The 22,206-nt window shown below is 41.9% G+C and overlaps 1 protein-coding gene across 1 annotated transcript in view; it reads right to left on the bottom strand.

Moving 5' to 3' along the window:
• CIR1 (corepressor interacting with RBPJ, CIR1) overlaps window positions 1–22,206 on the bottom strand; it is a 440,401-nt gene that overhangs the window by 292,065 nt on the left and 126,130 nt on the right. The window contains exon 7 of the mRNA XM_053698458.1: window positions 4,023–4,129. Within this exon, the coding sequence (XP_053554433.1) occupies window positions 4,023–4,129 (107 nt within the window). The remainder of the gene's footprint in view (window positions 1–4,022; window positions 4,130–22,206) is intronic.

The following is a 22,206-nucleotide window of genomic DNA, read 5'->3' on the forward strand; positions in this document are numbered from 1 at the left end:
ATCGACTCAGAAAATCCGCTTCCCAATTTTCCACTCCTGGGATGTGGATAGCAGACAGGTGGCAGGAGTGAGACTCCGCCCATAGAATGATTTTGGTCACTTCTTCCATCGCTAGGGAACTCCTTGTTCCCCCCTGATGGTTGATGTACGCAACAGTTGTCATGTTGTCTGATTGAAACCGTATGAACTTGGCCCTCGCTAGCTGAGGCCAAGCCTTGAGAGCATTGAATATCGCTCTCAGTTCCAGAATATTTATCGTAGAAGAGATTCTTCCCGAGACCAAAGACCCTGAGCTTTCAGGGATCCCCAGACCGCGCCCCAGCCCATCAGACTGGCGTCGGTCGTGACGATGACCCACTCCGGTCTGCGGAATGTCATCCCTTGTGACAGGTTGTCCAGGGACAGCCACCAACGGAGTGAGTCTCTGGTCCTCTGATTTACTTGTATCTTCGGAGACAAGTCTGTATAGTCCCCATTCCACTGACTGAGCATGCACAGTTGTAATGGTCTTAGATGAATGCGCGCAAAAAGGAACTATGTCCATTGCCGCTACCATCAAACCGATCACTTCCATGCACTGCGCTATGGAAGGAAGAGGAACGGAATGAAGTATCCGACAAGAGTCTAGAAGTTTTGTTTTTCTGGCCTCTGTCAGAAAAATCCTCATTTCTAAGGAGTCTATTATTGTTCCCAAGAAGGGAACCCTTGTTGACGGAGATAGAGAACTCTTTTCCACGTTCACTTTCCATCCGTGAGATCTGAGAAAGGCCAGGACAATGTCCGTGTGAGCCTTTGCTTGAGGAAGGGACGACGCTTGAATCAGAATGTCGTCCAAGTAAGGTACTACAGCAATGCCCCTTGGTCTTAGTACAGCTAGAAGGGACCCTAGTACCTTTGTGAAAATCCTTGGAGCAGTGGCTAATCCGAAAGGAAGCGCCACGAACTGGTAATGCTTGTCCAGGAATGCGAACCTTAGGAACCGATGATGTTCCTTGTGGATAGGAATATGTAGATACGCATCCTTTAAATCCACTGTGGTCATGAATTGACCTTCCTGGATGGAAGGAAGAACAGTTCGAATGGTTTCCATCTTGAACGATGGAACCTTGAGAAACTTGTTTAAGATCTTGAGATCTAAGATTGGTCTGAACGTTCCCTCTTTTTTGGGAACTATGAACAGATTGGAGTAGAACCCCATCCCTTGTTCTCTTAATGGAACAGGATGAATCACTCCCATTTTTAACAGGTCTTCTACACAATGTAAGAATGCCTGTCTTTTTATGTGGTCTGAAGACAACTGAGACCTGTGGAACCTCCCCCTTGGGGGAAGCCCCTTGAATTCCAGAAGATAACCTTGGGAGACTATTTCTAGCGCCCAAGGATCCAGAACATCTCTTGCCCAATAGAAAGTCTTTTCTAAGTATCAGAGCTCCTCTCACATGCGACTGCATGTCATGCCTCTCAAAAACAAGTGCGCAACACCGGCGCGAAAATGAGGCTCTGCCTATGATTTGGGAAAGCCCCTAAAGAATAAGGTGTCTAAAACAGTGCCTGCCGATATTATTATATCAAAATACCCAGAATAAATGATTCCTCAAGGCTAAATATGTGTTAATAATGAATCGATTTAGCCCAGAAAAAGTCTACAGTCTTAATAAGCCCTTGTGAAGCCCTTATTTACGATCTTAATAAACATGGCTTACCGGATCCCATAGGGAAAATGACAGCTTCCAGCATTACATCGTCTTGTTAGAATGTGTCATACCTCAAGCAGCAAGAGACTGCTCACTGTTCCCCCAACTGAAGTTAATTGCTCTCAACAGTCCTGTGTGGAACAGCCATGGATTTTAGTGACGGTTGCTAAAATCATTTTCCTCATACAAACAGAAATCTTCATCTCTTTTCTGTTTCTGAGTAAATAGTACATACCAGCACTATTTCAAAATAACAAACTCTTGATTGAATAATAAAAACTACAGTTAAACACTAAAAAACTCTAAGCCATCTCCGTGGAGATGTTGCCTGTACAACGGCAAAGAGAATGACTGGGGTAGGCGGAGCCTAGGAGGGATCATGTGACCAGCTTTGCTGGGCTCTTTGCCATTTCCTGTTGGGGAAGAGAATATCCCACAAGTAAGGATGACGCCGTGGACCGGACACACCTATGTTGGAGAAAAAGGCTGCACATACCTTAATGCTGCTTGTAGCATGAAACCAGTCTCCACACTGAAGATGTCTCATGGTTACCTTCAGAAGTCTTGTGGGAACCAGCGTGGATCTTAGTTACAACTGCTAAGATCATCAACCTCAGGGCAGAAATCTTCTTCCATATCCCCCTGAGGAAAATAGTACGCACCGGTACCATTTAAAATAATAAACTTCTTGATTGAAGAAACTAAAACTAACACCTCACTTTACCATGTCTTCCTAGTATAACACAGGCAAAGAGAATGACTGGAGGTGGAGGGGAAGGGAGGGGCTATATATACAGCTCTGCTGTGATGCTCTTTGCCACTTCCTGTTAGCAGGAGGTTAATATCCCACAAGTAAGGATGAAATCCGTGGACTCGTCATATCTTTGTAAAAGAAATACTCTTAAAAACAGGGGCACTTTAATTCATTAAAGTTTACAAAGATGCTTATTTTTTTAAAATACCTACCTTTGCGTTATTGTGAAATAACGCTGATCCTCCACCCACAGCTCCTGCATTCTTTAGCAGAACGATGATGAATCCAGCCGTAGCATTGCCTCCCGAGCTGGTAGCCAAAGGGGGGCACACAACGATTGGAGGAAGCAGTATTAGTCATTGTTCTGCTAAAGAAAGCAGAAGCTGCGGGCGGAGGATCTGCGTTATGTTTACCATAAAGCAAAGGTAAGTATTTAAAAAAAAATAAGCATAATTATAACTTTAATGAATTAAAGTGCCCCTGTTTTTAAGAGTATTATTTGATACTGGCCTTTAACTCAATAATGTTTACATTCACTTTAATACATTTTCTCCCTCTCCCCTTTCTATAATCGAGTACAATTTCTAAAAATATAAATACAATGTAATCAATTGCAAGGATTAAATAAATACATTTGATATCCTTTTTAACAATGCAATCATGTACTATCTACAGAAAAACTTCCACTAATAACGGTAACACTTTTGTTTATTTTCAGAAAAAAATGCAAACCCATCATTCGGCATCAGAAAACAAAAATATAAAAGCAGTGCTGTAAATGGCAAAGGAGAGGTAAACTATAGATGGACTCACAGTGAATAAAACATACAGTAACTTGAGAGAAAGTAATGGATTGTACTAAGTTTAATACTCTTGTCCTTTACAAACTGCTATAAAGTGTTTCAGCCTGTCCCCATACATGCTTTGTCTGCATTCAAAAGCATTTGACAAATCCATCACTAAAAGTGCCGGTGAACAGATTGCTTGGAGAAAAAGCTTTATGGAGTAGCCATCAGAAAATGACTGTATAACTCTTAGGTGTGTTGTTGCTGTGGAGATGTCTGCCTTTTATTATGAATATTCAATTACAGCAATCCCTGCGTGCCAAAATGATACGAGTCTAATGCACCCAGTTTTTATCCTGCACTATCAAGTCAATATGGAGTGCTGCCATTCGCGATTGTGTCCATCTAGAAACAAATTCCTTTCTATTCTTCCATTTCAAATCCTCACCGGGATCAGGCAGCAGTCAGAACAAAATAAACAATGTGGTAGGAGATGATGGTTATTTCTCTCCAGTTCACTCTCTGCAGCCTGGGGAAGCTGTTCAGTTTATGCAAAAGCCCAAATGAAATAAAAGCCAAGAAAAAAAAAAAAGAAAAAAAAAAAAAGGATACTGCAAATTGTTTCCGCTTTCGGTACTTTAGCACACTGAACAGAGGTGCTTCATGAGACATTTCAAAACGTTTCTCTATCCTATGGATATGCATACTGCTAAATGCTAAGTAGCAATTTACAAGCAATCACATGCAGATTTATAGATATTTTCAGCTTACTGATAAAAAGATCATTACCTGCGATGGATCATTCACGGTCAAGTTTCTCCCCAGCACATTTTGTTTCAGTGCAAACCCACTGTTTCTCATCTCCGCCATTAACTCCGAGGGGTGCATTGAAGGCCCTGCAAACAAAAATTTCAGTTTGAATGTATTATTGATATCTTCCTAGCATTATTCTGGCTCCGCAGTAGGAATGTGTTTGAAGCTTTGTTAAGTAAAATCACAGTTAAATCAACTCAATAATCTTCTGCTGAGAAAAGCATCAGATCTGATTTTCTAAAACAGCAGCCAGGAGATTCAGAATAAAAAAATAATTGCATTTGTGTTTAAGTGTGTGGGGATCCTTATCTTATGTAACTTTCTAATATAGAAAACAATGTACTGATATGTCAGGTTGAATGTTTCTCATTATAAATCTAGGCAGGAAGGGATACTGGTATTATCATATATTAAAAGTAACTCAGTGGAGAGGCACCCAGAGCAAAAAAACTTCTAAAGCAAAAAGTGACATTTCTATTGAAAAAAATATATATGTAACATTCACAATACAATAGAATGAAGAAGTATAATTTTCCCTTAAGATCCAACTACTGCTAAAGATTATTATTCCACTTAGAGACAGACACCTACAGCTTACTTAGCTATTCAATAGATGTGAATTGAGCTATAGAAATCAGGCCTTTAAATGTTCATTTTATACTTCCAATCCCTGTAGTGACCATTATTAAAAGCACATGAAATACTTGCTAGTTATTTAGGGCCAGGTTACAAGTGGAGCGGTATTCAACATTCCCATTTGAGCACTAACTCTGGTAGTGTCGAGTAGCACTCATATAACGAGTTGAAAGTTATAAAGCAGATGTGCGCAAAAAGTCGAACTTGCAATATTGTGTGCGTTATAACATATCCCCCATAAAAGTCAATGGAAAAAAACAAACACCCTACTCACGCACAAACCTTCTCAAGTGCTCTAACCAGACATGAAAAACAAAATTTATGCTTACCTGATAAATTTATTTCCCGGATATGGTCCACGGCTTCCTCAATTACTGTTGGGAATATCACTCCTGGCCATCAGGAAGAGGCAAAGAGCACCACAGCTAAGCTGTCAAGTATCACTTCCCTTCCCACAAACCCCAGTCATTCGACTGAAGGTAAATGGGAGAAGAAAAAAAAGGAGTAACACAAGGTGTAGAGGTGCCTGATGTTAGTCAGAAAAAACAGTCTTAAAATAAAGGGTAGGGCCGTGGACTCACCATATCCGGAAATAAATACATTTATCAGGTAAGCATACATTTTGTTTTCTTTCCTAAGATATGGTGAGTCCACGGCGTCCTCAATTACTGTTGGGAACCAATGCCCAAGCTAGAGTACACAGAGGAATAGGGAGGGACAAGACAGGAAGACCTAAACAGAAGGCACCACACCACTTAAAGGACCTCTTTCTCAAAAGAAGCATCAGCCAATGCAAAAGTATCAAATTTATTAAATATGGAAAAAGTATGTATAGAAGACTATGTTGCGGCCTTGCAAATCTGTTCCACAGAAGCTTCATTTTTGAAAGCCCAAGAAAATGAGACAGCCCTAGTGGAATGAGCTGTAATTCTCTCAGGAGGCTGCTGTCCGGCAGTCTCGTAAGCCAAACGCATAATACTTCTCAACCAGAGAGAAAGAAGTAGCAGTAGCTTTCTGACCTTTACGTTTTCCAGAGAAACAAACCAACAGGGCAGAAGACTGGCAAAAATCCTTAGTCGCCAGTAGGTACAATTTTAGAGCATGCACAACATCCAGATTGTGCAACAAACGTTCCTTATGAGAGGAAGGATTAGGACATAGAGAAGGAACAAAAATTTCTATCCAAAACTACTTTAGGAAGAAAACCAAACTTAGTACGAAGAACCACCTTATCGGTATGAAATATAAGGTAAGGCGGATCACACTGCAAAGCCGAGAGTTCCGAGACTCTCCGAGCAGAAGAAATAGCAATAAGAAACAAAACCTTCCAAGACAACAACTTAATGTCTATTGAATGCATAGGCTCAAACGGAGCCTGCTGCAAAACCTAAAGAACAAGGTTAAGACTCCAAGGAGGAGCCATGGACCTAAACACAGGCCTGATTCTGACCAAGGCCTGACAAATCTGACACATCCGCCAAACGCTTATGTAGTAAAACAGATATGGCAGAAATCTGATCCTTCAGGGTACTGACCGACAAGCCCTTCTCCAGACCTTCCTGGAGAAAAGACAAAATCCTAGGAATCCTGACCCTACTCCAAGAATAGCCCTTGGATTCACACAAATAAAGATATTTACGCCATATCTTATGGTAAATCTTCCTAGTTACAGGCTTGCGAGCCTAGATCATGGTCTCAATGACCGACTCAGAGAACCCACGCTTAGACAAAACTAAGCGTTCAATCTCCAAGCAGTCAGCTTCAGAGAAACAAGATTTGGATGAAGGAAGGGATCCTGAAGTAGAAGGTCCTCCCTCAGAGGCAGTCGTCAAGGTGGAAGGGACGACAATACCACTAAGTCTGCATACAAAACCCTGCAAGGCCACGCAGGAGCTATTAGAATCACTGACACCCTCTCCTGCTTGATACAAGCAATGACTCGTGGAAGGAGAGCGAACGTAGGAAACAGGTATGCCAGCCTGAACTCCCACCGCCAGAGCATCTATAAGAGCGGCCTGCAGATCCCTTGACCTCAAACCGTACCTCGGAAGCTTGGCATTCTGCCGAGACATCATCAGATCCAGCATCCCCGATCTGAAGATCAAGCTGGAGAACACCGGATGCAGCTCCCACTCCCCAGTATGAAAAGTCTGCTCAGAAAATTCGCTTCCCAGTTGTCTGCTCCTGGAATGTGGATGGCAGACAGACAGCAATTGTGAGCTTCCGACAACTGAATAATCCGAGCCACCTCTTTCATGGCTAAGGAACTCTGAGTTCCTCCTTGGTGGTTGATGTAAGCCACTGAGGTTATGTTGTCCGACTGGAACCTGATAAACCGGGCTAAGGACAACTGAGGCCAAGCCATCAGAGCGTTGAATATCGCTCTCAACTCCAAGATGAGTATGGGGAGAGCAGACTCCTCCTAAGTCCCTGGGCCTTTAACGAGTTCCAGACTGCTCCAGCAGGCTGGCATCCGTGGTCTTAATCATCCAGGTAGGTCTCCGGAAGCATGTGCCCTGAGACAGATGCTCCTGAGAAAGCCACCACGGTAGAGAGTCTCTTGTCGACTGATCTAGTTCTATCCTCTGAGACAGATATACATAGTCCCCGTTCCATTGCCCAAGCATGCACAATTGCAGAGCTCTTAAATGGAATCGAGCAAAGGGAATGATGTCCATGGAAGCTACCATCAGACCAATTACCTCCATACATTGAGCAACTGATGGTCGAACAGTAGACTGTAGAGAGAGGCAAGCAGAAAAAATCTAGGCTTTTCTGGCCTCCGTCAGAAATATTTTCATCAATAGGGAATCTATTATGGTTCCTAAGAAAACTACCCTGGCTGGAACAAGGGAACTCTTTTCCAGATTCACTTTCCATCTGTGGGAACGTAGAAAAAAGACAACAAGATCTCTGTATGAGGGTTTGCTTGTTGAAAAGAGGATGCCTGAACCAGAATGTCATCCAGATAGGGCGCTACAGCAATTCTCAGAGACCGAATCACTGCCAAGAGAGCCCCCAGAACCTTTGAGAAAATTCTGGGAGCTGTGGCAAGGCCAAATGGAAGAGCCACAAACTGAAAGCTAGTGTCCAGAAAGGCAAATCTCAGAAATTTGTGATGATCCCTGTGAATGGGAACATGAAGGTACACATCCTTCAGGTCTATGGTCGTCATGAACTGACCTTCTTGCACTAAAGGAAGAATGGAATGTATAGTTTCCATCTTGAAGGATGGTACTCTGAAAAAATTGTTTAGACACTTTAGATATAGAATAGGTCGGAAAGTTCCCTCTTTTTTGGGAACCACAAACAGATTTGAATAAAAGCCTAGACCCTGTTCCTGTACTGGAACTATCACTCCCAGGGAGGAAAGATCCTGTACACATTTCAAGAACGCCTCTCTTTTTATCTGGTCTGCAGATAATCTTGAGAGGTGGAATCTGCCCCTGGGAGGGAAGGTCTTGAATTCTAACCTGTAACCTTGGGATACTATGTCCACTGCTTAAGGGTCTAGGACATCTCGTATACAGGCCTGAGAGAACCGAGAAAGTCTGCCCCCCACTTGATCCAATCCTGGATCGGGGGCAACCTCTTCATGCTGATTTAGATTCAGTATTGGGTTTCTTTGATTGCTTCTCCTTGTTCCAAGACTGATTGGGTTTTCAAGAAGGCTTGGACTGTTCCTGCTTGTAAGAGAAAGGGGAAGACTTACCTCTGAAATTACGAAAGGAACGAAAATTACTCTGACGTCCTTTGTCTATTCTTCTTATCTTGTAGAAGAAAAGACCCTTTACCACACGTAAATTCGGAAATAATTTCTGCCAGACCAGGACCAAACAAGGTCTTACCCTTGTAAGGAATTGCCAAAAGCTTGGACTTAGATGAAACATTCGCTGACCAAAATTTCAGCCATAATGCTCTGCTCGCAAAAACAGCGAAACCAGATATTTTGGCTCCCAACTTAATAACCTGCAATGAAGCATCAGTAATAAAGGAGTTGGCTAACTTAAGAGCCTTAATTCCGTCTTGGATCTCTTCCAAGGGAGTCTCTACCTCTAGGGACTCAGACAATGCATTGAACCAATAAGCTGCCACACTTATCACAGTAGCAATACACACCGCAGGTTGCCATTAGAGACCTTGATGGACATACATCCTTTTTAAATAAACCTCCAGCTTCTTGTCCATTGGATCTTTAAAGGAGCAGCTATCCTCAATAGGTATAGTAGTTCTCTTAGCCAAAGTAAAATTTGCCCTCCTCCTTGCACTGAAGGCAGAGAATGACTGGGGTTTGTGGGAAGGGAAGCAATACTTAAAGGGCCATTATACACTCATTTTTTCTTTGCATAAATGTTTTGTAGATGATCTATTTATAAAAAGCCCATAAAGTTTTTTTTTTTTTTTTAAATTATCATTTTGCTTATTTTTAAATAACATTGCTCTGATTTTCAGACTCCTAACCAAGCCCCAAAGTTTTATTTGAATACCGTCAGCTACCTTCTCCAGCTTGCTCCTGTTTGTCTAAAAGGGTCTTTTCATATGCAAAAGAAGGGGGAGGGGGGAGTGTCTTATTTCCCACTTGCAGTGGGCTTTCCAACTACCTTTTCAACAGAGTTAAACTGAAAGCTTCTAAGTACGTTTTTAAACCATTTTATACTGGATTTTTATATCAGTATCTGTGCATCTTATTCTTTATAGTAGTGTCTGTTACATGCAGTTATATGAAAATGAGTGTATACTGTCCCTTTAAAAGCTTGGCTGTGGTGCTCTTTGCCTCCTCCTGCTGGCCAGGAGTGATATTCCCAACAGTAATTGAGGACGCCGTGAACTCACTATATGTTAGGAAAGAAATATGAATATATCACGTTGCAATGTTCTTCACATAGAAGAATATGTTCTATTTATTGAGAGAGAGAGAGAGAGAGAGAGAGAGAGGGGATTATATATAGGTATAGATGTATACAGATATATACAGGAATATCTATTTATAAATAGAAAGAACATATTCCCCTATGTGAAGAACATTGGAATGTAAAAACTGAATTTATGCTTACCTGATAAATTTATTTCTCTTGTGATGTATCGAGTCCACGGATTCATCCATACTTGTGGGATATTCTCCTTCCTTACAGGAAGTGGCAAAGAGAGCACCCACAGCAGAGCTGTCTATATAGCTCCACCCCCCAGTCATTCGACCGAAGGCTAGGAAGAAAAAGGAGAAACTATAGGGTGCAGAGGTGACTGAAGTTTTTTTTTTTTTTTTTAAATAAAAATATACTACCTGTCTTAAATAAACCGGGCGGGCCGTGGACTCGATACATCACAAGAGAAATAAATTTATCAGGTAAGAATAAATTCTGTTTTCTCTCGTAAGATGTATCGAGTCCACGGATTCATCCATACTTGTGGGATACCAATACCAAAGCTTTAGGACACGGATGAAGGGAGGGACAAGACAGGAACCTTAAACGGAAGGCACCACTGCTTGTAGAACCTTTCTCCCAAAAAAAGCCTCCGAAGAAGCAAAAGTATCGAATTTGTAAAATTTGGAAAAAGTATGAAGCGAAGACCAAGTCGCCGCCTTACAAATCTGTTCAACAGAAGCCTCATTTTTAAAAGCCCATGTGGAAGCCACTGCTCTACTAGAATGAGCAGTAATTCTTTCAGGAGGCTGCTGGCCAGCAGTCTCATAAGCCAAACGGATGATGCTTTTCAGCCAAAAAGAAAGAGAGGTAGCCGTAGCCTTTTGACCTCTCCGCTTACCAGAATAAACAACAAACAATGAAGATGTTTGACGGAAATCCTTAGTTGCTTGTAAATAGAACTTTAAAAGCACAAACCACATCAAGATTGTACAACAGACGTTCCTTCTTTGATGACGGATTAGGACACAGAGAAGGAACAACAATTTCCTGATTGATATTCCTATTAGAAACAACCTTAGGAAGGAATCCAGACTTGTTACGCAAAACCACCTTATCTGCATGGAAAACAAGGTAAGGTGAGTCACACTGTAAAGCAGATAACTCAGAAACTTTTCGAGCCGAAGAGATAGCTACTAAAAACAAAACTTTCCAAGATAGACGCTTAATATCTATGGAATGCATAGGTTCAAACGGAACCCCTTGAAGAACTTTAAGAACCAAGTTCAGGCTCCATGGCGGAGCAACGGGTTTAAAGACAGGCTTGATCCTGACTAAAGCCTGACTAAACGCTTGAACGTCTGGGACATCTGCCAGACGTTTGTGTAAAAGAATAGACAAAGCAGATATCTGTCCTTTTAAGGAACTAGCTGATAATCCCTTCTCCAATCCTTCTTGGAGAAAAGACAATATTCTAGGAATCCTAATCTTACTCCATGAGTAACCCTTGGATTCACACCAATAAAGATATTTACGCCAAATCTTATGATAGATTTTCCTGGTGACAGGCTTTCTAGCTTGAATCAGGGTATCAATGACCGACTCAACCACGCTTTGATAAAATCAGGCGTTCAATCTCCAAGCAGTCAGACGCAGAGAAATTAGATTTGGATGCTTGAATGGACCTTGGATTAGAAGGTCCTGCCTCAATGGCAGAGTCCACGGTGGAACAGATGACATGTCGAATAGGTCTGCATACCAAGTCCTGCGTGGCCACGCAGGTGCTATCAGAATCACTGAAGCTCTCTCCTGCTTGATTCTGGCAATCAGACATGGGAGGAGAGGAAACGGTGGAAATACATAGGCCAGACTGAAGGACCAGGGCACTGCTAGAGCATCTATCAGTACCGCCTGGGGATCCCGGGACCTGGACCCGTAACAAGGAAGTTTGGCATTCTGACGGGACACCATCAGATCCAATTCTGGTGTGCCCCATAGCTGAGTCAGCTGGGCAAATACCTCCGGATGGAGCTCCCACTCCCCCGGATGAAAAGTCTGACGACTTAGAAAATCCGCCTCCCAGTTCTCTACCCCTGGGATATGGATTGCTGAGAGATGGCAAGAGTGATCCTCCGCCCATCGGATTAATTTGGTTACCTCCATCATCGCTAGAGAACTCCGTGTTCCTCCTTGATGATTGATATATGCTACAGTCGTTATGTTGTCCGACTGAAATCTGATGAATTTGTCCGCAGCTAGCTGAGGCCATACCTGAAGCGCACTAAATATTGCTCTCAGTTCTAGAATGTTTATTGGGAGGAGAGTTTCCTCCCGAGACCATAAGCCCTGTGCTTTCAGGGAGTTCCAGACTGCACCCCAGCCTAGCAGGCTGGCATCTGTCTTTACTATGAGCCACTCTGGCCTGCGGAAACACATTCCCTGAGACAGGTGGTCCTGAGACAACCACCAGAGAAGAGAATCTCTGGTCTCCTGGTCCATATGCAGTTGAGGAGATAAATCTGCATAATCCCCATTACACTGTTTGAGCATGTATAGTTGCAGTGGTCTGAGGTGTAGGCGGGCAAAAGGAACTATGTCCATTGCCGCTACCATGAGTCCGATTACCTCCATACACTGAGCCACTAATGGCCGAGGAATGGAATGAAGAGCTCGGCAAGTGGTTAAGAGTTTTGATTTTCTGACCTCCGTCAGAAATATTTTAATTTCTACCGAGTCTATCAGAGTCCCTAGGAAGGAAACTCTTGTGAGAGGGAAGAGAGAACTCTTTTTTATGTTCACCTTTCACCCGTGAGATCTCAGAAAAGCCACCACGATGTCCGTGTGAGACTTGGCTAGTTGGAAAGTCGACGCCTGAATTAAGATGTCGTCTAGATAAGGCGCCACTGCTATGCCCCGTGGTCTCAGAACCGCCAAAAGGGACCCTAGCACCTTTGTGAAAATTCTGGGAGCCGTGGCCATCCCGAAGGGAAGGGCCACTAACTGGTAATGCCTGTCCAGAAAGGCAAATCTGAGGAATTGATGATGATCTCTGTGAATAGGGATGTGTAGATACGCATCCTTTAAGTCCACGGTAGTCATATATTGATCCTCCTGGATCAACGGTAGAATAGTCCGAATAGTCTCCATCTTGAATGATGGTACTCTGAGGAATTTGTTTAGAATTTTGAGATCCAAGATTGGTCTGAAAGTTCCTTCTTTTTTGGGAACCACAAACAGGTTTGAGTAAAACCCTAGCAACTGTTCCGCATTTGGAACTGGGCGGATCACTCCCATGGTATGTAGGTCTTCTACACAGCGTAAGAACGCCTCTCTCTTTGTCTGGTTTGCAGACAATTGAGAAATGTGAAATCTCCCCGGGGGGGGGGGGGGGGGGGGGAGTCTTTGAAGTCCAGAAGATATCCCTGGGACACAATTTCTAAAGCCCAGGAATTGTGAACATCTCTTGCCCAAGCCTGAGCGAAGAGAGAGAGTCTGCCCCCTACTAGATCCGGTCCCGGATCGGGGGCTACCCCTTCATGCTGTCTTAGAGGCAGCTGCAGGCTTCTTGGCCTGTTTACCCTTGTTCCAAGCCTGGTTAGGTCTCCAGACTGACTTGGATTGGGCAAAATTCCCCTCTTGCTTTGCAGCAGGGGAAGCTGAAGCGGGACCACCCTTGAAGTTCCGAAAGGAACGAAAATTATTTTGTTTGGTCCTCATTTTATTTGTTTTATCCTGAGGGAGGGCATGGCCTTTCCCTCCAGTGATGTCTGAAATAATCTCTTTCAGTTCAGGCCCGAATAGGGTCTTTCCTTTGAAAGGGATGTTCAAAAGTTTAGATTTTGATGACACATCAGCAGACCAGGACTTAAGCCATAACGCCCTGCGTGCTAAAATGGCAAAACCTGAATTCTTTGCCGCTAATTTCGCCAGTTGGAAAGCGGCATCTGTAATGAAAGAATTAGCCAACTTAAGGGCCTTAATTCTATCCATAATATCCTCTAATGGAGTCTCCATCTGAAGAGCCTCTTCTAGAGCCTCAAACCAGAAAGCAGCTGCAGTAGTTACAGGAACAATGCACACAATAGGTTGGAGAAGAAAACCTTGATGAACAAAAATTTTCTTCAGGAGACCCTCTAATTTTTTATCCATAGGATCTTTGAAAGCACAACTGTCTTCGATAGGTATAGTTGTACGCTTAGCAAGAGTAGAAATAGCTCCCTCCACCTTAGGAACCGTCTGCCATGAGTCCATCATGGTGTCAGATATGGGAAACATTTTCTTAAAGACAGGAGGGTGAGCGAACGGAATACCTGGTCTATCCCACTCCTTAGTAACAATATTCACAATCCTCTTAGGGACTGGAAAAACATCAGTGTTAACAGGAACATCTAAGTATTTGTCCATTTTACACAACTTCTCTGGGACCACTATAGGGTCACAATCATCTAGAGTAGCTAATACCACCCTGAGCAATAAGCGGAGGTGTTCAAGCTTAAATTTAAAGGCCGTCATATCAGAATCTGTCTGAGGGAGCGTCTTTCCTGAATCAGAAATTTCTCCCTCAGATAACAAATCCCTTACCCCTACTTCAGAACATTGTGAGGGTATATCGATACGGCTACTAAAGCGTCAGACGGCTCAGCATTTGTTCTTAACCCAGAGCTGTCACGCTTTCCTTGTAAACCAGGCAGTTTAGATAAAACCTCTGTGAGGGTTGTATTCATAACTGTGGCCATGTCTTGTAAAGTAAATTAATTTGACGCACTAGAGGTACTTGGCGTCACTTGTGGGGGCGTTACTGGTTGTGACACTTGGGGAGAGCTAGATGGCAAACCCTTATTTCCTTCTGTCTGGGAATCATCTATTGCTATATTTTTAAGTGCTAAAATATGCTCTTTATAATTTATAGACATATCAGTGCAAGTGGGACACATTCTAAGAGGGGGTTTCACAATGGCTTCTAAACACATTGAACAAGGATTTTCCTTGATGTCAGACATGTTAAACAGGCTAGTAATGAAACAAGCAAGCTTGGAAAACACTTAAATCAAAGAAAATAATACTTAGAAAAAACGGTACTATGCCTTTAAGAGAAAGAAAGATGCACAAACTCTGCAAAACAGTGTAAAAAAGCAGTAAACTTTATGAAATTTTTACAGTAGCATCATAAAGCCTTAGTAAGTTTGCACAGCCAGACAAATAAACGATTAACCCCTTAATGTAAAAACCGGATTGACAAAACGTCAAAAACCGGTAAAAAAACGTTCAGCACCTTGCCACAGCTCTGCTGTGGCGCCTACCTGCCCTTTAGGATAGATTTGTGGGGGAAAAAAACTTCTTTTAAGCCCTCAAACACAGCAGGACCCTCTGGAGAAGCAGCTGGATGTCTCTGAGCAAAAGAAACTGTGCAACTGAGGCGCAAAAATAGGCCCCTCCCACCTCACTCGATGTTATGGGGCCTAAAAGAAACACACCAGAGTGTTTCTAAACTAGCCATGTGGGTTAATAACCCTTAAATAAGCCACAATGACCCCTTAAAGTCCCTCAAAAAAATGTTATGTTTTCAATAAAAAAACGTTTTTTCCTATCAGTGTCACCAGTAACTAATGAGCCGTTTATGCAAGCTGGGATTCCTACTAAGTGTTTGAATACAGCTTACCCTTCCCTCATGAGGATATTGCCAGCCTTTTCTAGAATTATCACAGTCTGTCTAGAAAAAAATAGACTGAACATACCTCAATGCAGCTTAGCATGCAAACCGTTCCCCCAACTGAAGTTTTCCTGTACTCTTCAGCCCATGTGAGAACAGCAGTGGATCTTAGTTACAAAGTGCTAAGATCATCATCCTCTTTGCAGAAATCTTCATCCCTTTGCTGCCAGAGAGTGAATAGTACACACCGGTACCATTTAAGATAACAAACTTTTGCTTGAGAAAATAAAAACTAACATTTTTGTCACCACACTCACTTTACCCTTCCTAGTACTTAAGAGTAGGCAAAGAGAATGACTGGGGGGTGGAGCTAAGGGAGGAGCTATATAGACAGCTCTGCTGTGGGTGCTCTCTTTGCCACTTCCTTTAAGGAAGGAGAATATCCCACAAGTATGGATGAATCCGTGGACTCGATACATCTTACAAGAGAAATATTTACAATACATTTATTAAATATGAATATTTCATAAATATGTTTTTACATGTTTTCATCTACTTGATTGCAAAGGGTTTAAATGCATATATATCTATATACAGACACACACGTGCATATATGTCTGAATACATATATGCACATATAAATACATATATACACAAACACAATAAAACACACACACATACATATCTATCTATATAAGTCCTACCTCAGTCTGATACATGTATGTATATCAATGTTAAAGCCCTTTGCATTCTTTTTTTCCAACACCTGCAATCTCAAATCTTTGAGACCTTATAACTTTTTTGTGCAATATTTTATTTATTTTTTTCCCAATTTTTATTAGATGGTGTTATTATGAGTAACTGTACTTCCTAATGTATTTTTGGTGTGTTTTGTGACTTTTTTGTTTTGCAAAACAGTTAACCAGGGCTCTGAGGGTGCAACAATCACTCTAGTGGAAATCATGATTGTGCTCAAGAGAGTACGTTTACTTTTAACTTGTAATATGAGCGATAAACCTGGTGCGTGCAAACACCCTTGATAACCCCCTTTCGATTGTGCGTAACTGTTAACGCCACTCGTAATCTGAACCGTAAATGATTGCATCAGGTTTAAATGTAACTAACAAATTGGATTTTATATTAAACCATGTAATGCACAAAATAACATATAAATGAAACCTGATAATCTGGCAGTTTTGATGTTTAGAATTATCGCTTTCATGGTTTAGAAGGCACACACAGTCCGTTAAAACAGCAAATCTAGTGAAAAAATATTTGTAACAAGTCTTTTCACTTTTAAAAACTAAAGATATACTCTGCTGTAGTGAAATTATGCTCCCAAAGTTGGACTAAATAACAGAAGATTATAGTCAAGTCTTGATCCAGCAATTATTTGATGTTCATTTTATCTTAAAGAAACTCTAAAAAGAGAAAAAAGTTTGTATTCAACTCTATACAAGACTGCAGAGAGCAATATTTCCTTTTTACAGCCAATCACATCACTATTTTAACCCAACTATGGGCAAAGATCTAAACCATTGTCCCTGTGAGTGCGCTTCTCTGTGTGTGTATTAAGTCTCCCTAAGGGAAAAAGGGGCAACCAGACATGGACTCCTTGCTCAGTGTGCTTAGAGGAATATAGCTACACCTCACTGACGAGGCCCAATGAAGGCCGAAATTATCGTCTGGGGTTTCTGCGTTCCTTGTTCAAATATGAATTTCCTGGTATTTTGGTGCTGGACTAACCGTAATAGTTAGTATGTATGTATGTATATATATATATACACACATACATACATACACGTATATATATATATATATATATATATATATATATATATATATATATATATATATATATATATATATATATATATATATATATATATACACACACACATACATACATACACACACACACACACACACACACACACACATAGAAATGGAGTGCACTCTCAAAGCGGACTGGGTACGCATTCAACAGCTTTCAGGGTTCAGACAGTTAACCCAGACAATTACAAAACAAAATTATTAACACAACACATAGAAAGTCTTGCACTATGGCAAGCACACAGCTAGATTAAAAGCAAAAGCATTTGACCAAATGGTGATAGGCCCAGGACCTAACCTACAGCCACACAATGCATCCCTTCAACGAAACACATTGAGATACAAAACAAGGGAAACACAGGTCCTTTGTAATTTCCCGGTGTCTATGGAAATTACAAAGGGGCCAGTGTCAGCCTTGTTTGCTAAGATAGTTACAGAATTTGAACAGCAGAGGGCACTACTCTCTATGTCTTCTAAACAGATCACTGGTGTAAGAAGTACTCTGGGTAGAGACAAATGGACAATGATTGGGCAGGTAACTCCTGAAGTCATTCAGGGATGTTACTGGAAAACTTACAATTATGCTTACCTGATAATTTTCTTTTTTTTACTGTACGGGGAGAGTCCACAGCTGCATTCATTACTTTTGGGAAATACAGAACCTGGCCACCAGGAGGCAGCAAAGACACCCCAGCCAAAGGCTTAAATGGACATTAAACACTCAACAAATGCTAGATAGAATGATGCAGTCAAAGAAAATATTAGTCTGAGAATAACATGTAGATGCGTTTTTTAAAGTTTCATTAGCCGTTTAAATATTGGCAAAATAAGTGTAAAGTTTTAATGTCTATGAAACAATGGGAGCTGCCATGTTGTAACTTAGGTTACCTTCTCTGCTGTGGCCAATTAGGGAAAGTTATAAATAGGTCACTAGTGTGTGCAGCCAATATCTGGGTGGCATATAACAGTGTTCTGCACTTCCACAATTTTAGAATGGACTTACAGGAAAAGGGGACAAAATACATAATGTACATATTCTTTTTATATATATATTTATCATTTTATATTACCATCTCAAAGTGTTTAATGTCCCTTTAAAATACCTCCCCCACTTCCCTCATCCCCCCCGTTATTCTGCCAAGGGAACAAGGAACAGTAGGAGAAATATCAGGGTGAAAAAAAGGTGCCAGAAGAACGAATAAAAAAAAGAATATAAGGCCGCCCACGGAAAAAGAAAATGGGCGGGGAGCTGTGGACTCTCCCCGTACAGAAGAAAAGAAAATTATCAGGTAAGCATAATTTAAGTTTTTCTTCTTAAAACGGGCAGAGTCCACAGCTGCATTCATTACTTTTGGGAAGTCAATACCCAAGCTTATAGAGGACACTGAATGCAAACGGGCAGGAACAAAAGGCGGCCTATTCTGATGGCACCACAGCCTGTTACGATCCTGGATTCCCGATAAAAAAAAAACTACTTCAACAGAAGCAGGAGGAAAAAAATATGGAAATAGGACAAGGGAACTGCCCAATAATTAGAACCATAAGGATCCCTATCAGAGATCACTCAGAAAATCTGGACTCCACTGAGCACAAAAGCCTCTGAGGCTTTAAGAAGAAAACCAAGCCACTTCAAGGATGGCCCATGTAATTACCTTATTTATTACAGGCCCTATAATGACATAGCTACACTCATAAAGAAGCTGAAGGATAAGCTAAAACCATGCCTGCATGGTTTTGTAAACCATAATCAACAGTACATATGGCTACCCTGTAGGCATAAGGGTAAAAGGAAAATCATACTAAGAGTCTGCCATTTTGGATGGAGAAGATAATAAAAAGGGTGCATGAGCTTCAAAGGAAAAAAAAGGTATGCTGAGAAAGGAAAAACAATAGGAGTGTGGCATCTCAGACAAGGCTCATTGCAAAAGAAATAGCTCTGCCCAACTGTCATCCTCCTTTGCACATCTGCAGGGACCAGAACAAAAGCATTTTAGACCAAGGCCTTCAATTCTTTGGTGAAGACCATCAATACTACAAGAAGAAGTGAGGAAGCACCTCTAAGATGGAGAAAGCCTACCTAACACTGAAGCTCCATTGCCTCATACTTCTGATTAATCTACTGCAATCAGAAAAAAAAATCAACATCTAATTGGTTGCTCAGAAAATGCTTTCATGTCCACATAGCAAAGTCCAAAGTGAGACACAGCTAACCCCACTTCATTTTGAAATGCAATCTGCCCAAGTTTGGATATCCAGCTTAAAATTATATGCAACAAAAAATTCAAATGCGGTCAACCTTTTTTACATGCATAGGAGACAGAGTGGTCCGTGTAGCAGTGGTGTCTGGCACTTGATGCCAGGGTATCCATTACATAAACCTGTGGTGAGTGAGCTCCTTGGCTGTGTGATGTCACACCTGAAACCACTGTACCATTTTAGCAGCCAGAAGCATTCTGCAAAATCACACTAAGTCTCACTTGCCCACTCTAGAATAGTACTGGTAGGCCTTGATAATGGTATTGAAACTGCTCCATCGCTGGTGTCAGTTTCTGAGGCAATAGAAAAATGTGTCAGAAAGGAAAAATACCTACTGTAACACAGTCTACATCTATTTTGAAAATATCTCATTGGTTTCACTCCTGGCACTGGCGTATCCTGTTAACAGGCAGAACAATGTTGTGACAACTTACGATATGCTAAATACTGTAAGCATCATTACACAGTACCCTCTCAATTTAAAAATGTTAGTTGTGAGGGGCGGAGCTAGCCACGCAGGATGATGGCTGCCTTTTGAAAGAGCTCTCATCTCCTACTCCGGCTTAAAGCCTCCTAACAGCATGCAACCTTCCTTATCCCTCTTCTAAACCCTACAGGGAGCATTGGAGACGATCCTCACTCCTACTCAGTACAGTTTTAAAACGGCACAGGACCTACAATCTACACCCCTCAGCCCTGTGACTCACGTACAGACCTCTTATATGTATACTGCAGAGGTCTTACTCCTAGATCACAGCAGAATTTGCTGTCCCACCAGCGAATCCAAGGGACACAGAGCCTGGGCTGCACTCGACGCCGGTCACCTGCTGAGAGAGGTAATAAAAGACTGACCCTCCACCGATTGCGCTGCTGCTCCCCTGGTCGCCATATTGACACCACGTGGCCAACCGCACTCACACTGAGACAGCCTGACTACGCATCGGTATCAAAGTAATAGCGGTCTCAGGGAGGTCAATCGCAGTGAGCAGCTGCCAGAGCACACTGTTGGCTCGCACTCTTCCCCACACTCATTAAATAAGGGGTGACACAGGGCCCGTTGTAGAGCGGAGGGCTGACAGGGATATACCGCTACAACTACACATAAGTACTGCTTGAGACCAGCGATCTTTACAGACTCTTTCTGCAGGGATTAGAAACGAACTGTCCCTTCCTCCATATAATCTGACCTGCCAGCCGCAGGAATATCTTTTTGCTGCACATGCTTTGACCTTCTTAGCAGACAGGGTTGTTTAAGCTACGTTAGTCCTATCCTTCCTGATCTTCCTAGGACAATCACAAATAGCTATACAATTAGTCACTTATTTAATGCCTTGCAAAAGGCAGACCAAGTCAGACAAAATGAACCCCGCTAAAACTCTCAGCCAATATCTTAAACCCACAGGGGCCTCAACACCCATTCGCTCAGAGGATGAATTAACCTCTTCGTCACCTATTTCAGGCACCCCCCTCCCTGCAGAAACCCCAACAAGCATGTTTGTCACTAAAACTGACATCCTGCACCTTTCCTCCAAGGAAGATGTTAAAGAAATTTTGCAGGAAATGAGAAACCTATTCGGTGACTTGCGAAAAGACATGGGGGCGCTTGATCAGAGAGTGATAACTCTAGAGGAAAAACAAGAGTCCATAGAAGGTAAATTCCAACAGACTTTAACTCACATTTTGGAACAGGACTGCAAGATTAATGCCCTCAACGACAAACTAGAAGACTTAGAAAATAGGTGTCGACGCAATAATCTGCGTATACGGGGAGTATCGGAGACAGTTTTTCCTCCTGCCATAGAGGGATATTTACAAGCCTTATTCAAAGTGATGAGAGATAACCCAACTGCAGAGAACATGCCTCTTGAAAGAGCCCATAGGGCAGTGAGACCCAAACCTCCCCCCAAAGCCCCACCCAGGGACATTATAGTCAAATTTTCAAGGTATAAAGATAAAGAGGAGCTTCTCCGGTGCGCAAGAGCAAAGCACCCTATTTTTCATGCTGGCGAGGAAATTTCTCTGTTCTCTGATCTATGACAGACTACTCTCCAGAAACGGCGAGAACTTGCACCTATTACAGCTGCCCTTAGAAATCACGAAATTCAATACAGATGGGGATTTTCAGTATCCCTGATAGTCTTACGCAACAACAAAACACTGACTTACAGACCTGGAGACGACATCCAATCCTTCTACAATGAACTCTCCATACCTCACAACGAGACAGCGGCTGCTGATATCATCCATCTCCCCTCTGGATCTTCATCAGCTACGAGGCCCTCTACCGCAAGAGACGACCCACACTGAAGCGGTCTTTCGCCTACTTCTCTACAAAATCAGACCTCCGGAACTGCTCATGGGGGAGCGGTTTTGTCTTGCAGTGCTCCCAGACATGAGGATAACTCCATAGACATAAGTGACTTATAGATCCCCTCCTCAACGGGGATAGTATCCTTTTGAAAATGTTTTCAACCGTTAGTTTTCTAAGTTGAATGTGTATTGGTTGCTTTCATTTAAAAAATATAAACGTAAATGTGTTAATGTTTAGGTTTGCTCACCCTGCCTTTTGACCAGGCTTGGTTTTTTTTTCTTTTCTTCCTGAGGTTCAGAATGCCGTACAACATCTTGTTTGTTTGTCTGTTTGCTTTTTTGTTGTCTTTTTCCCCAATGACAAGTATTAAAGGGGCTCTTATTATGTATTTTCCTTTGAGTAACATTGTGGTAGGATTAAGTAAAGGATGTTGGTAAACTTTAAACCCCGCTAACCAATATGGGATACTCTCCTACATGAAACCATACCCCTCGCACCACAATATCACCCTCTATACTTGATACCCACAACTAAACATAACAAGGGGAGGATATAATAAGGAAGAAAAGAAAAAAAAAAAAAGGAAAAGGAAAAAAAAAAGAAATAAAAAAA

This window comes from Bombina bombina, chromosome 1 (genome assembly GCF_027579735.1).
Source record: "Bombina bombina isolate aBomBom1 chromosome 1, aBomBom1.pri, whole genome shotgun sequence".
Taxonomy (NCBI): Eukaryota; Metazoa; Chordata; class Amphibia; order Anura; family Bombinatoridae; genus Bombina; species Bombina bombina.